Consider the following 21,219-nt stretch of genomic DNA (forward strand, 5'->3'; position numbering starts at 1 on the left):
GTGAGTTATTTCCTTTTTTCTCGCTTCCCTACACAGCCCTGAACGAGGATTCTGCCACCAGGTTAATCATGACATTTAGGAATGAGAAGTGGAGGATTTGAAGAGTGGAGAAAGAAAATGTGGTATATACACTCCATGAAATATTATTCTGCCTTAAAAAAGGAGATCCTGCCATTTGCAACAACATGGATGAACCTGGAGGACATTACTCAAGTGAAATAAGCCAGACACAGAAGGACAAATACTGCATGAGTCCACTTATATGAAGTATTGAAAACAGTCAAACTCATAGAAGCAGATAGCAGAATGGTGGTTTCCAGGGATTGGGGAGAGGAGGAAACAGAAAAGTATTAGTCATAGGGTACAAAGTTTCAGTTATGCAAGACAAGTAATTTAATTCTTAATTCCCAGAGATCTATGGCAAAGCATAGTGCCTGGAGTTAACAATACTGTATTGCATACCTAAAAATTTCCCAAGAGGGTAGATCTTGTGTTAAGTTCTTAACACATGATGATGATGATGATGATGATGATGATGGAGCAGGAGGAAACTTCTGGAAGGGATGGCTAGGTTAACAGCATAGATTGTGGTGATGATTCCGAGAATATATACTTATCTCCACACTCACCAAGCTGTATACATTAAACATGTGTAGCTTTTTGAATGTGACTCATTCCTCACTAAAGAGGTTCACAAAAACCTAAGGAGGCAGGAGCTGTTTCCTCACAGGCAGACAGGACTATTTGGCAGCCTGTGCTGCAGCCTTCATTCCTGCTGATGATTAAGGTCAGGCCCCACTCGAGTGCCAGGTTAACCAGAGGTGTGCAATGTGTTAAAGGAGGGGAATTTCACAGCAGGATTCGAGGTGAGCTTGGGAGCCTCGGACCAAACTGACGATGAGCCCAAAGAAAGCTCAGGGAGGAAGAGCCTTAAGCCCGGGTTCGGCAAATCCGAATATCAGCTGACAATCTGAACAGGTTGCTTTGCATGTTTGTTGTTATTTATGTTTTATCTGAAGCCTTCAAATCCCTGCACCCCTCCTGCCTGAGCCAACCTCACATCTGAATGCACTAAGCAGCTGTTGCAACTGGGGATTCTCTCCTCTGAAAACGCTGATTAAAAAAAATATAATAAGCTCTCAGCTCCTGCTTATTTTCACAAGTTTCCAGCAACTGGTGCCCTGACAAATGAAGTGTCAAAACATTTCCAAATTAAAACCCTACAGCTCACACACCCCACACCCTCAGCAGGATGGACTTTCCCTGCTCGCACCCAGCACACGCTTGAAGAAACTAAAAATAGCCAGATGGCAATTAACAGAAACTCTGAGACGAATGGGGTGGGTTCCAGCAGGGTCAGTTTTCTGAATGGATTCCAAATGGGGTTCTCAGCCAGCAGTGCTCTGGCCAAGAAAGGGCTTTCATTAAAACTGCATGGAGGAGGCAGAATGGAAAATCAAAATTTGAAAGGTTTAAAGCTATAGCAGAGGTGGAAACTACAGCACCATGCCCAAACCTTCAATAATAGTAATAGTTGCTACTCTGTACTGAGTTCATATGTGGGCTATGTACCGAGCACTTCATAGGCATTGCATCATCTTGACCTTGCTAGGACTCTTAGGAAGTAGCTACTGCTTTTATGATAAAGAAATGGAAGCCCAGAGATGGTAGATCATCTGTGCAAGATCTCAAGGCAAACAGCACAAAGGTCTCCGGCAGGTGCATGGCAAGTGGCCAAGCTGGAGTTTCAACTCAGCATTCCAGCTCCAGAATATAACAGTTGTGCAATGCTGCCTCATGCACCCATGGGGATGTTAAAGAAACCACAACGTTTTCACCCCATCCTTAAATCCAAAGAAACGAAAGTCTCCCTTGGAAATTTCAGCCAACTTTCCCTCAGGCAGTACCTTTCAGAAGTTATGTGTGTGGGCTCTAAAGTAAAACTAACTGGGTTCAAATCTTGCCCTTTCATTTACCAATTGTACTAAATCAGGTAAATTATCAACATTTCCAGACCTCAGTTCTCTCATCTCTATAATGGTAAAGATATTAGTAATAAAACTGTAATGACCATCAAAGGAAACTGCTATAGACTGAATGTTTGTGTTCTCTAAAATTCTAACCCCCATGGTATTTGAACATGTGGCCTTTGGGAGGGAATTAGGTCGCAAGAGTGGAACTCTCATGATGGGATTAGTGGCTGTTCCAAAAAGAGACAGGAGAGAGCTTGCTGCCTCTTTCCCTTCAGCCACGTGAAGATAGAGTAAGAAGGCTGCTGTCTATAAGCCAGAAAATAAACCCTCACCAGACACCAGCTCTATTGACACACTGATCTTGGACTATGAGAAATAAATGTTTGTTGTAAGCCACCCAGTCCATGGTATTTTTGTTATATCAGCCAGAACTGACTAAGACACAATGTATGGAAAGCTCTTAGCATGTGTTTGCATGTACTGAGTTCCTCAATAAATAACAGCCATTGGTGTTAATCATGTGCTTTAAGTAATCAGTTCCAATGGGAAAGAATACAAGGGTTTAGTGAAAAGGTAGCATTCTCCATGGACACAGGGGTTATTAAAAATGGTCTTTAGTATGATAAAACAAACAAAAAATGATTTTAAAGGATCTGGAATTGTGGCAGATTTGGAGTTAGGTAGACCAGCCATCCTAGTTTGTCTGGGGCTGAGGGGATTCCTGGGACACTAAAACTGGGACAATGTGCTCTTCTAGTTTTCAGAGGGGAAGGGATATTGACTTCCAGGAGTGGGCAGTGCTGGAAGTAAGAATGGTCATCTCCCCTTTCTTCTTCTCTCATAACAGAAGTGACCCGTCTGAGTGGGACACAGGACTGAGCATGCTTAACCCCAGTGCCTGGAAGGGGCCAGCCTGCCCACTCCCTACTCAAGCATGTGCTCCAGTCGCACATGTGGAAGCTTGCTGGGCAGGGTTCTGGACTTGTCTGGAGAAACCAGTTGTTTAGTGGGTAGAAAAGTTCAGTTTGGGAGAAAAACAAAGTAGGAATCTCTATTTGGACACAAGCCCTATACTCCAAACCTCATTTCTAACAATAAAGCTGGTATCATGGTTTCTACCTGACATCTGTGTCTAGCTCTAAATCAGTTCAGAAATCCAAGGGTAAAAGGGATATAATTAATTGTCAACCATGTGATTAATTATCACCTTCATAAACCCCAACAGATGGGTGCCTATTTTATTTCATTTGCAGATAAACCCATTTTGGGTTGGCAGGAAAAGGGTATTTTATAGAATCAAATGAGGTTAGAGCTAGAAGTGACCTTAAAGGAGACCTGATCCACTGTCTTCATTTTTACAGATGAAAAGATATACAAATAAAGTGGTCAAGTGACATAATCCATGTGAAATCCTGAGAAAGAGTCATCTAATGCAAAGTATTAGTATGATGAGTAGTTTGGGGAGTGGTCTTTGAAAGCCGTAACCAAAATTAAAATCAGATTATAGATATATAGAAAATATATTATAGAAAATAGAAAATAGATTATAGATTCAAAGTAAACAAATTCAGAGGGAGACAAGTTTCCCTAAATAAAAATATTACCTCCCAAAAACATCTTCAAGCCATGGATCAATAGTTGAGAGTTGCTTTTTTTTTTTTTAATTTGGCAAGAAACCTTGCTTAGGTCAATAAGACTGCTTACCCACAATCTTGAATACCAGATAAGGTATCAAAAGAAACAAGCTTTTCTCCTCTGTCCTCAGCCTACCCACCTACCATAATCAGGTCCTCCTCATTAGGAATGTTAGCTTCATAACTGTTAACCAGGCATGCCCCACTGGCAAAGGATCCCGGCACCTCAAGACATATGACAAGACTTATGAGACCCTTTAGCCAAGCATGGCCACTTCTGGTCTTACCTTTGTCTCTTATGGTCACCCTCACCCCACCTGGGTACCTAGATTTGGCTTTTAGAATCCTGTCCTGGGTAAGCTGGAGAAAGCCACTTCACCCCGTCTCCTCCAGCCGTAAACCCTGGACAGAATGCATGGAGCAGTTACTTGAAGACTGAAAAGTAAACAGTAGCAGTAGATGGGGAAAGAAGGTCAGAATTTCAAACACTACCAAACTACATCCCCTGACCCTCAACTCATGTCCTGGACTTAACACACCAAAAACAGGCACCATCTGGAGATGCCTTCTAGCTCTGGCTGAAACATCCAGAAAGGGAAGTCCTAATGCTCAGAGCAAGTGTGGAAACCCTCTGTTTTTCCCTTCCTCTTTTCTTTTCCTTCCCCCCTCCCCTCTTCTCTTCTTTTCCTCCTTGCCTTTCTTCCCTTCTCCTATGCTTCAGCCCCCAGCAATATTGTGGTAGTCACATCAGCCTTCAGAAGCCAAAACTATGAGAAGGGGGAAACTTTGTCTGCATTCAATAGTGCCCTCATTCCCAAAGGCTGGGACCAACCGCCTTTCCTTTTTTTCTCTTTGTCTTCTCTCTCTCTCCTTGGCCAATATGTAGGCAAAGTCACAGAAGTGCCCCTCAGAGTGAGCTTTTTTGCCCAGAGACTGAAAAGTATTCCCAAGGAACCAAAAAGTACTAGGGAGATATGGAGAGGAAAGAAGTTGGCAAAGCAACCCTATAAAGGTGTTTTGTTGTTGTTGTATGTATAAATTCCTTGGTTTTTCCTCCACCTGTACATGCATGGATTTGATCTTAATTAGCAAACCAAAACTGAGAACTCTGACTAGGTGCCAGACTGACCATTGGGTAACATGTACATGGGACAGATCCAAATGGCACTGCTAAGGCTCTGAAAACAGAATTGACATAGGAATTAGAGCCCTTAGAAGACCAACCAGTGGTATGGAACTCACAGCCTGAACCTAACCAGGTTGAATGACTCTAAAGCAAAAATATCAACATTACCCATAGGCTTTAAACAAGGCCTAGAGTCTTACAACACAATATTGAAAGCACACACAATATCATCCAAATTTTTTTGGCATGTTAAAAATCAGGAAAATCTTAATTCCCTGGGAAAAGAAAAACAACTGAAGGTAACACAGCAGTGATATAGATGTTAGAATTATCTGACAAAAACTTTCAAGCAGCTATTATTAAAAAAAGCTCCAACTGGTAATCATGAATACTGCTGAAATCAATGGAAAAACAGAAAGTCAGTCAAAAAACAGACATGAAGAAGAGCGAAATGGAAACTTGGAATCAAAAAATACAATACCCACCATAAAAAAATTTCTGATGGGCTTAATAGCACAATTGAGATGACAAGAGGAAAGAAAGCCACTGGCAAATCAACTTCTAACTGGAGGCCCACTTATCACCATTTTTTTAATCATCATCTCTCTGCTTTAATTAGCTCTTGCTGCATAAAAACCACATCCCAATGCAGTGACTTAAACTGGAAGCAATTTATTATTTCTCCCAGTTCTGGTCTTGCTTGGACTCACTCACGTTTCTGCATTCAGCTGGAGGGGCGGTTGGACTGGGAGGTCCGAGATGGCCTCACACATAGGTCTGACAATTGGTGCTGACTGCTGTCTGGAGACCCTCAGTTCTCCTCCATGTGACCTCTGAACCTCCAGTAGGCTAAACTGGGCTTCCTCACAGTACAGTGGTCTCAGGGTTCCAAGAGGGTGAGACCAGAAGCCACAAGGCTCATGAAGGCCTAGGCTCTGAAACTCGCCCAATGTCACCTCTGTCATTCTATTGATCAAAGGACAGCACAGAGATGGGGGGTAAAATATTAGACTACTTCTAGATGAAAGAAGCAGCTACATAGCTTTGCAAATAGATATGAACACAGGGAGGCATGAGTCATTTGGATCATTATTGCAATGTTCCACCACACCCTTCCTGGGGAATTAATAATGCAATCTCAAAGGCCACAGTCCTACAATTACTGTGGTAGTGGAATAGACTGTGAGGCTCAGAGAAATTTCATATTTTGCCTAAGATCACACATGGGGAAAATATGAAACTAGATCTTATGAGTGCTGATGCCACTGAGAAGTACTCTTTATCTTTGAGATGAACTGTATAGTATTTTGAACACTTTGTTTAACAGGTAGAAGAATAATGAACGACAGCTCTATGATGTGTCCATAATCATTCAGATCCATTTTGTGAAGGAAAGAAATGCAGGCAGTTATGGAGTCTATGAAAAAAAGAGAAAGTAAAGTGACACAGTAAGAGCTAGTCCTTAGGTAGCAATAAAGCTCTTAACCTGTTCTGTGCACCAAAACATAGTGCATACAGCCTCCTGAGTTCCCAGAACTCAAAGCTTAATTTCTTTATTGAGGTAAAATTCACATAACATAAAATGAACCATTAATCATTTTAAAGGGTACAGTTCAGTGGCATTTGGTACATTCACCATATTGTACAACCATCACCTCTATCAAGTTCCAAGACATTTTCATCACCCCAAAAGGCAACCCTGTACCCACTTAGCAGCCATTCCCAATTTCTCCATCCCCAAGCCTCTGGCGACCACCAGTTTTCTCTCTCTCTATGGATTTGCTTATTCTGGATGTTTCCTATAAATGCAATCGTATGAGCTTTTGTCACTGGCTTCTTTCACTTAGCACATTTTCATGGTTCATCACATTGAAGTGTGTACTGGCATAACACTCATTTTTATGGATAGCAGAAATAAAAGTAATGCTCATAATACTCTGTTGTTTGGCTATGCCACATTTTATCTACTCATAAGGTGATAAGCATTTGGATTGTTTCCACTTTTGGGGCATTATGAGTAATGCTGCTTAAGATTCATGTATAAACAGTTGTTTGAATACCTGCTTTCAATTTTGGGGGGTGTATATAGTTAGGAGTGAAATTTTGGGGTCATATAGTAATTCTATCAAAGCTTAATTTTGTTTCTAGTTTTTGCTAAGTATTCGCAACATGATTAATAACCATTAATATGAGAGGAATAGCCTGCTGCCAGCATTACCTTGTCTCTAAAGTCAACGTGGTTCTGGAGGATGGCTCTGTGGTAAGTGGCTGTCCTCACAAAATCTTGCATCATGTTCTGCTGCTGGGAGATGCAACCATAAAACTGTAAGGAAAAGAGAAAGGGAGGAAGTGTAAACAACCCGCAAGGCAGCACCTGCGTGAGCATCTGGTTCTTACAGCCACCTGGTCAAGGCAGGCTTAGCCTAACACACAGGGAAGCTGAGGCTTTGACAGATGCAGCGACTGGTCGACACTGGCCCTATCTGTGAGGCTTAGAACTCCAAGTAGTCCCCAGACTTCTGACTGCTACTCCATACAATAGTTTCAGGCCTAGATCTTGGCCAGGTAAGTGCTCAGGTGCCCTCATCAAAGCAGAGGCTATGAGAGAGCACAGATCAAGAATACAGAAATAAGAGAAAACGGCCAGGGCCAAAAGGGATGGCCCCAATGAGTCCCATCAGCTCAGAGATAAAAAGAGATCTTGGGTAGAACGCCTGGTTGGGGGTGGGGGTGGGGCCGAAAGTAGCGATGGTGATAATCCCAATGAGGCATGCCAGTTGGCGAAAGTGGTGCATACAAATCCATGAGCAATAAATATCTTCATTCAAACTGCCATCATTTGGTAGTTTCCAATTCCCAGGCACCACTCTAAGTTCTTCACATGCATCCTAATATCAAATTCAATCATCACAACAATCAGATGAATTATGTTCCCAGGTTGAGGAAACTGAGGTTTAGAAACATAGAAACTTGCCCAGGACCTGACAACTTGCTAAGTGACAGGTAGGGATTCCAATCCAGGTGCTGCTACTGTTGCTGCTCAGGGGACCATGCCCTCGGACCCACTGCAGTACAGTATCACTCGTCTCTTCTCCACCCACCACCCCGCTCGGGTGTATCCACAGGCGTGCGTCACCTTGAAACAAGTCAATTCCACCTGGGGCAGCTTCCCTGACCTGGAAGTATTGTGTGGCAGACGCCTCTTCTGTCCGCTGGCTAAACACTGAGTATTTCTTTTTCTCATTCCGGCATCTTTTCAAGGTATTTGAAAATGCGCTGAATTCTGCAAGGAGAAAGAAGCAAATATGTGTCCAGACCCTGGAAACCATGAACTCACCGATGCGCTCTACAAAATTCCAACTGAGAGAATATTGGAAGATTATAACAGCATGTTCACGGCTGAGCACACGAGTGACGAGGACTGGCAAGGTGGAAATGGGTCCTGCTCCACGGTGTGACACCCTTATTTACACTTGTCAGACATATTTGCATTCACAAATGTTAAGTGAGAGCATCATGGAACACAGACAGCGACTGGCTCATCAAATTCTCACGCTCCCGGGCTCTAAATGCTTCCAGGCTTATTCTCAGTATGTGCTCTGGGGAAGGTGATTGCTGATGATACAGAAAAAATGTATACATGAGTACAAATATGTGTATGTAAATGAATATATATGTATATAAATCTCATTCTATTGTGTACTGTCAGGGCTTTTTTTTCAGTTAGTATTTTCTAGGCATACAGAGAAAAGGCAAAATAGCTGGGGATATGTGAATACAAGGGAATGCTTTCTATTATTTGAGGGGAAAAATACGTAAGCGAAGGCTCAAAGAAAATCTCAGAAATGATGTTAATAACACAGCATGTACAGTTGTCAAATTTGGTGACTTCTGCCTTAAAAATGTCTCTCAAATCCTCCCCTGTGGTCCTCACCTCCCCTGTGGTCCACCTGGTGTTGTGACCAGGTCTTTCCCTTACAGCCCACGTGGGTACCTAATGCCCCCCTCTCTCACCATGAGCTCCAGCGCTCCATTCTCTGTGCCCGAGTGGGTACCCACGCCCGCTTCTCCCTCACACACATCTGCACTGCATTCTCTGCATGTACAAACTCCCATGTCAACCTGGTCCTGGCCTGACTTCTTAAAATATTATTAGTGGTTATATCAGGGAATTATTTTTCCTTCCTGGCTTTCTTGTCTGCATTTCTAATTTTTAATTGAATTTATTGGGGTGACACTGGTTAATAAATTCTATAGGTTTCAAGTGTACAAATCTATAACACATCATCTGTATACTGTTTGCATGTTCACCATCCAAAATCAAGTCTCTTTCCATCACCATTTATCCCCCTATACCTTCTTCCACCTTCCTCACCCCCCTTTCCCTCTGGTAATCACCAGACTGTGTCTGTGAGGGTTTTATTTTGCTTAATCCCTTCACTTTTTTTACCCAGCCCCTCAACCTTCCACCCCTTTAACAGCGGTCAGTCTATTCCCTGTGTCTATGAGTCGGTTTCTATTTTGCTTGTTTATTTTGTTCATTAGATTCCACATACAAGTGAAATCATGTGGTATTTGTCTTTGTCTGATTGGCTCATTTCACTTAGCATAATACTCTCCAGGTCCAGCCATGCTGTCACAAAAGGTAAGATTTCCTTCTTTTAAGGCTGCGTAGTATTCCACTGTGTAAATACCACACCTTTTTTATCCACTCATCTACTGACGGGCACTCGGGCTGCTTCCAAATCTTGGCTATTGTAAATAACACTGCAGTGAACATAGGGGTGCATATATTCTTTCAAATCAGTGTTTGGGGTTCCTTCAAATATATTCCCCTGAGTCAAAGGGCAGTCCCATTTTTAATTTTTTGAGGAACCTCCATACTGTTTTCCACAGTGGCTGCCCCAGTCTGCATGCCCTCCAGCAGGGCTCCCTTTCCTCCACACCCTCGCCAGCACTTGTTTGTTGATTTATTGATGGTAGCCATTCTCACAGGTGTGAGGTGATATCTCATTGTGGTTTTAATTTGCATTTCTCATTAGTGGCATTGAGCATCTTTTCATATGTCTATTGGCCATCTGTATGCTCTCTTTCTAGAAGCATCTATTCAGGTCATTTGCCCATTTCTAATTGAAGTTTGTTTTTTGGGTGTTGAGTTTTATAAGTGCTTTATAAATTTTGGATATTAACTCCTTATCAGATGTATCAATGGCGAGGGAGCTCTCTGGAGTCTTTTATGAGGGCACTAATCTCATTCACAAGGGCTCTCCCCTCATGATCTGATCACTTCCCAAGGGCCCCCCACACCGCCACCTCGGGGATTAGGCTTCAACCATGAACTGGGGGAGGAGGCGGTACACAGCATTCGTCTCTGGCGACACTAACTAAAGAATCCAAAATGAGGCGCACTCACAGCCCATCTCCCTCTCTTCCTCCCTCTCCAAGCTAGGGGGAGGGGCTCCTGGGAAGAGGCCTGAAGGGATCTTTAACTCCAACAGGTCAGTTTGCCTTTGGAGAACATTTTGGCAAGGAGTATGGTTTTTTGAATGGAGGAGCCTTTTGATCTAAAGTCGCTATTTGTTTGAAAGATGTCATTAATCCTGTAGAGCCAGGATGGCTCCCAGAAAGGAAAGAAAGGGCAGCTGTTCCGAACACAATCAAGTCTAAATGGATGTTCACATTTGCATATTGGCTCCTTCAGCTGCTCAGGGCAGAGAAGCTGGGGGGACATGGGTCAGAGCCACTGGCCTGGAATAATGAGATCCCTGTGGGGCAGTTCCCAGGAGTCCGAGGGTAGTAGAGTCTACAGGGATGGGGGCCACCCTCCATTACCAGTAAAAGCCAAGTCTGCTGCGGCATGGATTATGAGCGAAATGGAAACTCCTTTCAAGGACACAGTTATCCGCATTGTATCTGAAGAATATGACCTGGGGGACTTGCCGTTGTAACCACCCTGGCTGTAAACCATCACCTTTTGTCATTTTTTCACAAATATATAGATATAATCTTCTCTCATGGAGATATTAGCCAAGCTTATGGCAGTTCCACACCAAGGCCGTGGTTATTTTCCTTCGGATTCTCAGCGTGGACGTCGGTTTCTTCTTGACAAACCATTACTTTTCAGTTTGAGCATGTAGTGATACTCATGGATCAGTAGACTGCGGAGGCATGCCACTTCCCTTCTGCTCTGTTACTCCTAAAAGCCCATACTGAAGGGAGCTGTTTTCCTTTGCTTGCTTCTGTTTACAAGTGACACTGCCTGTGGGGCTTTACATAAAAAGTTTATTTACATAGAGACTAGCCTCATTCTGTGCCAAGAAAGGGTAATACCTGTCTGACTGCCTCAGCTGTTCTGGCCACATGTCCCAAAATTATACCGGAAAATCCACAACTGACAATATGATAATCATGGTGTAGACTTTTAAAAAATAATACTACTTATCAAACTCTAGACCCTGTTACAGGATGGCTTGTGGGCTATCCTGAATAATTTACAAACAGCTCACTTTTATTCTCTCTAGTCCATCGGCTCAAGTTTGCCAAATTAAGCTCTTTTCACTGTGCACCTAAGGAAGTTATCTATTTTCCTGTAGTTAGTACACAAAAAGGACAACATTGACCACGTGCCCCTATTCAGCTCTCCTTTCCTTGGTTTCATGGTCTGGGTGCTTCCCCCTCGGAATGGATGTGGCTTAGGGTAGGCGGCACTGATCCCACATCCCCTCTGTGGTCAGAGCTAGAGAAATAGGATGGTATCTGAGGGCATCGTTCAGGAAGGATAAATGCGATGCCAGCAGCTGCGATGATCTTGTCCCCATCGGCCCCTTATTAGTTCTCTGTACAACATACAGCATAATAATTACTATTGTATTTGTCTAGATGCATATTTTTTTTCTGTCTTACCCAATAAATTGTAGAGTCTATGAAGGTAAAAAGATTTATTCACCATTAAATCTTGGTGCTTAATATGATACCTGGTATATTAAGAATCCAATAAGGATCACTAAATGGATAAGTGGATGAAAATATTCTTTCTTTTTTCTCCCTTTCCTGTCTTCCTATTATTATTCTTCTTAATTATTATTTGGCAACCCCTTCAACTCTCCTCCTGACTGGTCCAGGTCTCCCAAAGTGATTACCTTAGAACCAAGGGTTTATTTTTCTCACTGATTCACTTATTCCCTAATCAGAGGTGAACTTAACTATTTGGGCTCAGTTGCTCTATCTTTTAGAGACGTTTAATCAATCAAAAATTTCTTCTAGTTAGGTATTGCTGGCAGGACCAAATTAACTTTGGTGTATGATGCATGTAAAGTCAAAACCTATTCACCATCTGAACTCCTAAATCTCAGTACCACTAAGTTCTCTCTGTCTCTCTTAACAAAGAGGGACATAATATTTGCATAAGAAAGTTTCCAATACCTTCTTTATCCCAACTCCCAAAGTTAGATACATTTTAGAAAATTTTCTGTACAGATATACTGGGGCGGGGGGAGCACCCATATTTCCAGAGAAAGGCACAGTAGCCTCAGTTGATGGGAGGTGAAGCAGGATAGGAAAATGAATACATTTTAATCATAAATACTTGCAGGGGACTCTGCTGTTGAGTAAATTCAACATCAGGGTGGCCTAAGAAGGGCCTCATATAAGCAGGTTGACTTAGTAAAGTAGCAAAAGGATTTAGAAATAATGGAGATTCTCTGAGAGCCCCAAATAGATAACCTTATTATGTTTCTATTCCACACATGAGAAAACCAGAAAAATGGACTGCTTCTCCAAACTTTAAGCTAATTTCTCTTTTATTGCTATTATCTCCTTTTAAAAAAAATGTCCTTATTCCTTGAAAGCAATTGCCAAATCAACCTCTCTTAAAACAAAGGTACGTATAAGCTCTAAGAAAATGAATGTATTACTTGGGTTTTTTTCTTCTCTTGAAGTCTTATAATTAGCAACAAAACCTACAATTTGTAATCTATATTAACACTTACCTAATATTATTTTTGTGCAACCAGAACATTAGTACAATGATTTCCAACCTTTTTCAACTCACGACACACATAAACTAATTAATAAAATTCTGTGGCACACCAAAAATAAATATTTTTTGCTGATCTGACCAAAAAATAGGTATAATTTTGATTCACTCATACAAGACCACTATTGTTGTGTTGGCTGTTGTCGCTTTTTAACTTGACAAGCTAAGGGAAAAGAGGTCAGTGCCCCTCACTAAACACTCAGTTATTGCCCGTTTTAAAAATTCTTACAGCACATCAGTGTGCCTGCCACGACACACTGGTTGAAAATCGCTGCATTAGTACAAAGCACTGGGAAGGGCTTCTGTGTATTTGTCACATCTCTAAATGTCAAGAATTTTATGTTAAAAAATCTGGCCACATATCTTGTCAAATTTCAAAGGCAATTTTGATGCATGTCTTTATTTTTAATATGTTTTTATTGATTTCAGAGAGAGGAAGGAAGAGGGAGCTAGAGAAAAAAACACTGATGAGAGAGAAATATCTATTCGCTGCCTCCTGCACATCCCCTACTGGGGATCCAGCCCACAACCCAGGCATGTGCACGTCTTAAAAACCAATTAAACACTCACTGAGATGACCAGCAGTGACCTAAACATTAATAAGAAATAGTGAGCTTCACCATTTATGAAAGTAAAGACAGACTGTTCATATGTTTGAATACTGAGCCAGGTCTCTGATCCCTATGGGGTCTTAGTGCACTTGCCCTAACACTTCACCCATCAATAAGGGAAGTGCGAGATCTAAGACCTGTGCAGTCTCCAATAAGCAGAAGCGTCGGGGTCAGCCTTGGCTAGAGGAATACTGACTGAGTCACAGCAGGAACAAGATTTAAGGAAAGGATATCAGTGAAAACTATTATTGGCAAGTGGTGGAAACTCAACTAAGTTTAACTGAGACAGGAACTTTATGGCTCACAAAACTGAAAAATCCAGGATTAAAATTTTATTTTCAAGAATGCCTGTGTCCAGGAGTTCCAATGATATTAAGACTTGACTCCCCTCCCCTCCCTTCCCCTCCTTTCTCTCTCCTCTCCTCTCCACTCCCTCTCTCTTACTACTATTTCTCTCTTTCTTGCTTGCTATTTCTCTGTTTTAGCTTCATGCTCAGGCAGCCTTACCCCAGAACTACACTGCTACCAGCTCAGCAAGCTCAGTCTTTCCCAAATGTTCCAACAAAAGCCCCAGACTGAGTCTCATTGAACGAAGTTAAAGACCTATCTCTGAATCAATGGCTATAGCCAGGGATCAGGGCCAATTGAGGAGACTTGAGTCAGCTCTATTGAGACCCAAAGGAAAATTGAGCTTCTGTTATCTGAAGAAAGGTTGAGTAGATTAAAGGCAGGCCAAACCACAGCTGACCGTCACTGAAAGAGAGGTAGAAACTCTATAGGCTAAGGTGAAACGGGAAGTAGGAGTGGGGAAAAACTGCTTCAGGGGACAGTGAGCCATGGAAAATAGACATTCAGATTCATGGCTTCTGAAATGTCTGAGCTTGGGCCAGCCTAAACCCGGGTTTTGCTCCCAGCAGCAGGCTATTGTTTTGAAAGATCATTACAAAGCAATTGATCTAGCATTTCTGGTTCTATAACGTGATGAATCTATAACCCTGCTTTATTTTACCAGCTTGACTTTCCTGTTCACACTCTCTAAGAGTATCTGGCCCTGCTCACAGCTCCCATATTCCACCCAGTAGGCTAGTTAAGGATGAGCTACTGATTAAAGGGTAGCTCAGCCTGAACCAGGAAACCCAGACACTGTTATAAATAGAGACCAGCTGTAGGGCTCAAAAGGGGGTGGGTTGGGTGTGAATCTCCATCCTGTTTTGCCCACCTTATGCCTGCTATCCTGGAGAAATGACTGACCGTGTTCCCTCTCACACTCAAGAGTCCAGTTTTGGATGATAAATAATTGATCCATCCTAGCTATAAGGAGATGCAGTCTTGGGGGAGGTGGCCATGCTGGGTCAAATACAAGAGGAAGAGGCACCTGAGAGAGAGATGAGACAGAGAGATGCAGATGGGGGAGACCATGCAGGGATCCCTGCTTCCCCACGATGGTTCCAGGACTCGCTCCTCCTCAAAGGCCATGAGACATTTCCTTACAGTAACTTCCCCCTTTGAACTTGAGCTACTTTGTATAGGTAGCCTTGACTAGAAGGGAAATTCTCCACCCTGCAACAATTTTTTCCCCTGAATCATTGCCAGTTTACTGGGAGGTTTTTGTTTCGTTTTGATTTGGTCTGATTTTTGGTTTTACTAACAATTTTTATGTTGTACTCATTTCAAGTGGTTATTTATTTAGTGAATCAGTCAATATGCAATTGGGCTGATTTCTACAATTGTGTTTCAAACCTACTACAGTGAAGACCCTCCAGTATTTACATTACTTAAGATCAAGACTGAATTCCACAAAGCCGCCTAGTCACATGAAGGTCACCAGACTTGTAGAAAGACAAATGGTACCTCAGTTCACTAAGTGAGGCCAGAATGCACCTTCTGGAGCATTTAACATATATTCACAGAGGGACGAATTTATTTATGTGGCAGCATAAGCTGTTATTCAATTAGTCCTCGTGGCTTCCCAAGGCCTCTGCATGCCTCCCAGCAAGCAAAGCAGCACAGGTGAACCCCAAACAGGTGGCACATTTCCAGTTTGAATAGAATTTACAGATTAAAAAATATCGTTTAACAACTTAAATCGACATTTTTATGGCTGTCTATACTCTACTCTCTACATTCCCAAAACATTCCCTAACTCTGGGTAAGCATTAATATAACCTAACACAAAATTTTAAAAATTGAAATAGCAGCCTGTAGCTTCAGTACATATAATGTTTGGGCACTTTCATTTTACCAAGTGAAAACTTAGCATAATAGGTAGACATAGAAATCTCTCTGGGCTTTCCTCTTTATATAGTAACTGAAAACAAGTAAGACAAAAATCCCATAAACTCAGTTTAAAACGTCTGTATCTGTTGCAAGGAGTACTTTGTACCTGGCAGACTTGAGATTTTATGTGACATAAAAAGATCAGTTCAGATGACAAGTAGCATCTTTTGGTTTTGCAATACACTTTTAAGATCTAGCTCTCTTCCCACTCAAACATGGATTTAACAGCAAAAACGTGCTGCCTTATGAGAAATTAATCTTGTCTTAATTTTTAAGAAATCAAAATGCACCTACTGTAGTTTGTTCAATGATGTGACTCTATAATTGTTTAAGTACATGCGTGTGCATGTGTCTTCTCAGCTCAATCACTTTGTTTTTGTCTCGTTTTCTCGGTCACATTTATATAGCTGGTCCACTGGGTTCGAAGTGACTGAGCAGAGACTAAATCCAGCCCAGAGGCATTTTAAAATTTGACCATCATGTGTCTCAAAAATCAGAAACAACTCACATGTGAATTCCTGGTTAAAATTGTGCAGCGCTATATCCCTGGGTCTGAATTTCTCCGTGGTGATCATCCGCAAGAGGGGAGTGGCTGCTGCCACCTTTTGAATGAACACAAGACCTGCAGTTCTCCACAGCTGCCATCATTCTCTTTTATTTGCAGCCCACTTCATGCATTTTCATGACCTGCCTGGACACTGTAGGCACATGAGTCTGTGCCTCCATATCCCCTACAATCCATTACAAAACTTAGTGGACAGCACGATTGCAAATTAAAATATCAGTTACTTCCCTTCGAAGCACCATGAAATCATAAAAGCTAAGGAAAATGACTGTCAGACACACTTTATCATGCTATCTTTTAATCAACTACTTCATTTCAGGTTTACAGGAGGAGCTGTTGGGTTTCACAGCAATGCCATAATTTTCCTGCTTTGTGCGGACACTCAGTAGGGCAGATGCAAAGTCTAGAGCTATTAGATAAAATCCTATGAATTAGTCATGTCATTCCCAAACAGCTTATTTTCATATGGATATGGTACTGTGGACCGACCTACAGTGTGATCTCAGCTGTGAAGGTGAGTTTTTATTAGACCACCCACCTCCCCTTACCTTCCCCTGTAATTATGGAATGATCTACGGGACGCAGTGTAACATCCACCGCTGAAGACCAATGCCCCTCAGGAAGCATGCCCACTGCACTGCATTATCATCACCCCCTAACAAACCTAATCAACAGCCTACTTCTATTACCAGCAACCAATGGATTAATTAAATCCAGGGATATTGGTTATCATTCAACATTTTCATAAACACAACCAGCAGTTCTTTTTATATGTGTGGCTTACCTGAAGCTTTAACTGCACCCAGCTCTAGAATGAGTGTTGAATTTAGAACCTTGGTACTCTTTCCAACCTTATTAGAAACCCACTTGAAAATTTTTCTTCAGATCTAAATGTCAAGAGAAGTTTTGCCTGACATAGTCTGCTTACTCGCCACGGTCTCCTTATGGACACTGGGAAATTTATTAATCAATAGTGTTTCCTCTTTTGCCTGGGTGCCAGGATTCTCAGAGCCAAAGTCATGGCTTGGGAGTAATATTTGCCGGGTCCTATATTATACAGATTTGTGTTTTAATTTCCTCTTGGCCTCAGTCTTCTGTGCTTTCCAGATTTTCCCTGAACTTGTATGAATGTGTGTGGAAACTCAAATTCTCAGTGGCAAATGTTGGCAGATACATGCATGGATGAACGATAGATAAAAAGATTGATCTGTTAATTCCATCGTGCCTATAGGAGGATTTCACAAACATTGGTTAAATCGCTCCGCAATTTTCTGCCTCACTTTCTACACAATAACCCACCCTGCTCTGAACAGCAAATGCAGGGACTTTGGAAGCAACAGTGTTGGTCCCATATGCTGAGAGCAGATGGGAGCTGCAATGTCTTCACAGTAGCAGCTGCCCAGGAACCAAAGTGAAGAGGAGGAGGCTGGGGACAGAGCATGAGGCGAGAGAAACACAAAAGAGCAATCAGGAGCAGAGGAGAGAGACTTCCTGCTACCACTCTCAGCCATGGTTAAAAAGCAAGCACACGTGTACAAACTGCTCCATTTCATCATATTTTCACATTTATGGTATCACCACATTCAATCCCCACTGCCAAGAGGTAGGACGGTCTCCACTGTACAGCTAAAGAAGAGACACAGCCACAGTTTCCTCCAAGTCAAATTAGCAAGGCCAACGTTCACTCCGATACCGGGATCTGCACTCCAGAAAGTGGGAAATTCTACAACATAGGAAATCCTCCAGTGGCATGTTCTACCCTGGAAGATGCTGCCTAAGTACTAATCTAGGATGGCTGGGAAGAAAAAGAGCAAAGATAAAATTAACACCTAACAGATCAATGTGGCATAAGCAACAGAGAAATGACTTCGGCTGCAGCCAGAAAGACTGGCTAGACAGGGAAATGATTTTGATTCCAAATGTTACAAAATCATGACAGCAACGCGTTCTCTGGGTGTAACTGCAGAATTTCCTTCTTTGAGATGTTTCTTTGAAGATTAGTTATCTATTATTCTAGGCTGGCAAAATTTAGCCAAGTATATAAAAAATTACTCTGGCTGATCCTGCACTGTCCTTATAAACCAAGTAACTGTCAATTTCACAGTGTATGATTTATCACAGTAAGACATGAAGAACATCAAGTTTCGAGTGATGTCATCATCATAGCTCAATAAGGTGTCCCTCGTTTATGCTCCCCTCCAACAATAACAATTTGGTATCCATCTATGGATAAAAGTGCCTTTGCTAGAGCTGTGGGACCCAGTCTCACATATCAAGGGACCCAGGAAGGTAACAGACATTCAGATCTTGGTCACAGCTGTGGATCCTGCAGTGGCCCATGATCCAGCTCCAGCCCCTCTATGCCATGGTCCAGGAGCCCCTGGAAAACACTGTCTTAGAAGTCACCCATGGATAAGAGACTTTGTGACAGTCCGTGGTTGGAGCAAGAAGATACACATTTGGATGCATTAGAGAAGAAAATAAGAACAGTTTGACTTTACCTGCATTACTCCTCCCCGAAGCCAATACAGCTTAAGGACAAGAGAGATCTTCTCAGTCTCTGATTTCTACTATGGAAGAAAGTGAGGAGCACGTAAGTGAGCACCTGGCTTCCCCAGCTATACAGGACACTGCCAAAGAGGCTCACTTCTCTCTCTCTCTGTCTCTCTCACCACGTCCAGAGCACGGAATCATGAACACTCAATGGGGAAAGGACAACGATTTCTTTAATAAATGGTGCTGGGAAAACTGGATAACCACACACAGAAGAATGTAACTAGACCCCTGTGTTAAACCACTTACAAAAGTGAACACAAAACAGATTATGGACTTAAATGTAAGATCCAAAACTATAAAACTCCTAGAAGAAAACAGAAAAAAAGCTCCTTCAAACTAGCCTATCTGGCTTTCAATTCTGCTCTACCATTTGCTACTTGTGCGACCTTGGACAGGTTACTTACCCTCTCTGTGTCTCCATTTTGTCCTTTGTAAAATAAAAATGATAATACCTATCCTGTAGGGTTGTTGTTGAGTATATACACACACACACACACACACACACACACACACACACACACACACTATAAAATATAGTAAGTAGTGTTAGCTCAGGTTAGAAATTATTTTGTTTTGCTAAAGGAAAATGAGTAGACATAGGTCTGAATTTTATCCAAGCAGCCCCTAGGGCTCCTCACCACTGCGAATCTGTTTCTTTCACAATTATGGCAGGGTAGGATGGCCCTTTCTGAGTTTTTTTTCTTTGAAGGTTTAGCACAGAAATTCCCACCAGCACTATGGAGGGAAGGCAAGAAAGCCAGCGTTTCTTGGAAGGCTGCAGGCCTTAGAACAGCCTGAGCCGAGGGGACCAAGTGCTGGCGGTGACTCAGCTCCTTATTAAAAAGCATTTATTGATCACCCGTGGTGCGCTAAGCACAGAACGGGGCTGCGGAGGGAGATGCAGACAAAATTAGAAATAAGGCTCCCATCTTCAAGGAATGCGTGACTACACACACACACAGACACACACACACCCCCCTACAAAGCAGTGCACTGTTACATACAAAATGAGGTAGGATAATTCACACTCAGAATCCAAGGAGACAGAGTGGTGCGTTCACTCCATCAGGGAAGCTGTGCTTAGAGGAGGTGGAAGGTGGGCCGGAGGCAGGAGGAATCTGGACAGGCAGAGGGGAAGGAGGACGGTGATGGCCTGAGGCAAAGCTCCCAGAAGGGAGACTTTTCAGTCCCTGAACAGGCCTGGAAGTGGCCTGGTTTTTCAGCGTGAAGGGGCACATATAAGGAGTTACAGAGAAAATATTAAAACTGAACAGAAGGGTCATCACTTGGTGATGTGACGTTAAATGCAAAAGTTGGATGTGTCATCTCATGCAACAGGTAGTCTGCGTGGCTTTTTGAGGAGGGTCTGATAACAACTTTAGCAATTTCCTTTGCTTTGGTTCTGCCATGGATATCACAGTTGACTTTTTTACCAGTCCCATCAAAATCCATTAGGTTGCAACCCATATGAGGGCAGGGAGTCTGCCTCTGGCCTATTCTGCACTGTCCAGGACAGGGACTGGGACACTGGGAGCCATTCTCGACTACAGTGAACAAGTGAAAATCTACTTAGTAATTGTTAATATAGACGAGTGCGTAGCACACAAGCGGCTCTCCAGAAGCACTGCCATGCTCTCCTCCACCCCCACCCTCACCCCACTGCACCCCCGAAAAGGCAGCGTCAGACAGAGTACACAGCCCAGCGCGAGAGTCCCGCCCACCGAGCCGAGCAGCCGAACCTCCCCACGCAGGCTGTGCGCTGCACGGGCACCCAGCAGACCGCGAACAGAGCCGTGTCGCCGGGATTGCTCTGCACAGCGGCCCTGCACAGGCAAGCTTGCCATGCCACACCCAACTTGCACGTTCCTTTCACGCTTCAGAATTCTAGAACAACTTCAAAACCCCTTCCTGCTGTCAGAGCAGAAGGCGAACCGAAGCGGGGACGGAGCAGAGAGCAGCCGTAACAGTGCAAACATGAGGAGGGATTCCCAACGGCACCGGCCGCTGCGGCGGGTGTTTTTAAGGGTGCTGGAAGAAAAGGGTCCTCCTGAAGGTCTGCAGAGAGGGAGAATGGGGAGGTCACTACTTTAAAAGCTTGGACTGAGTACCTGCAGCCAAAGATGCAGAGAAAGCCCGGCGATTGGTATAAAAGATTCAAGGGCGCGAGAGGTCAACCTGGCGGGGAGCAGCTCGGGCTCTAAGCAGCATGGGACACAAGGATTCACGGGTGATGCAGACTCAGAAAGACTTCAGGAAACACACTGAAAAGGGTCAGGGCTGTTGCTAAGGAGTTTACCAGTTCTTTCTGGAGGTGAGATCAGCAGAATGTCACTATTTATTATTGGAGTCTCAGATGTGTGTCTGTGATTTCTACATCATATAAAAGAAGATAATTTAGAAGACTGTATGCCATTAAAACCCTTTGGAGGTTCCTTATTCACA

General features: G+C 42.9%; 1 protein-coding gene across 2 annotated transcripts in view; it reads right to left on the reverse strand.

Moving 5' to 3' along the window:
* Positions 1 to 21,219, reverse strand: part of LOC308563617 (histone-arginine methyltransferase CARM1-like) — a 181,626-nt gene that overhangs the window by 83,055 nt on the left and 77,352 nt on the right. For both annotated transcript variants that reach the window (XM_081150837.1, XM_081150838.1), the window contains exons 3-4: positions 7,910 to 8,016; positions 6,952 to 7,056 (exon numbers count right to left, since the gene is read on the reverse strand). In XM_081150837.1, coding sequence (XP_081006963.1) covers positions 6,952 to 7,056; positions 7,910 to 8,016 — 212 coding nt within the window. The remainder of the gene's footprint in view (positions 1 to 6,951; positions 7,057 to 7,909; positions 8,017 to 21,219) is intronic.

The sequence above is a fragment of the Miniopterus schreibersii genome (assembly GCF_964146895.1).
Source record: "Miniopterus schreibersii genome assembly, chromosome: 11".
NCBI classification, from domain to species: Eukaryota; Metazoa; Chordata; class Mammalia; order Chiroptera; family Miniopteridae; genus Miniopterus; species Miniopterus schreibersii.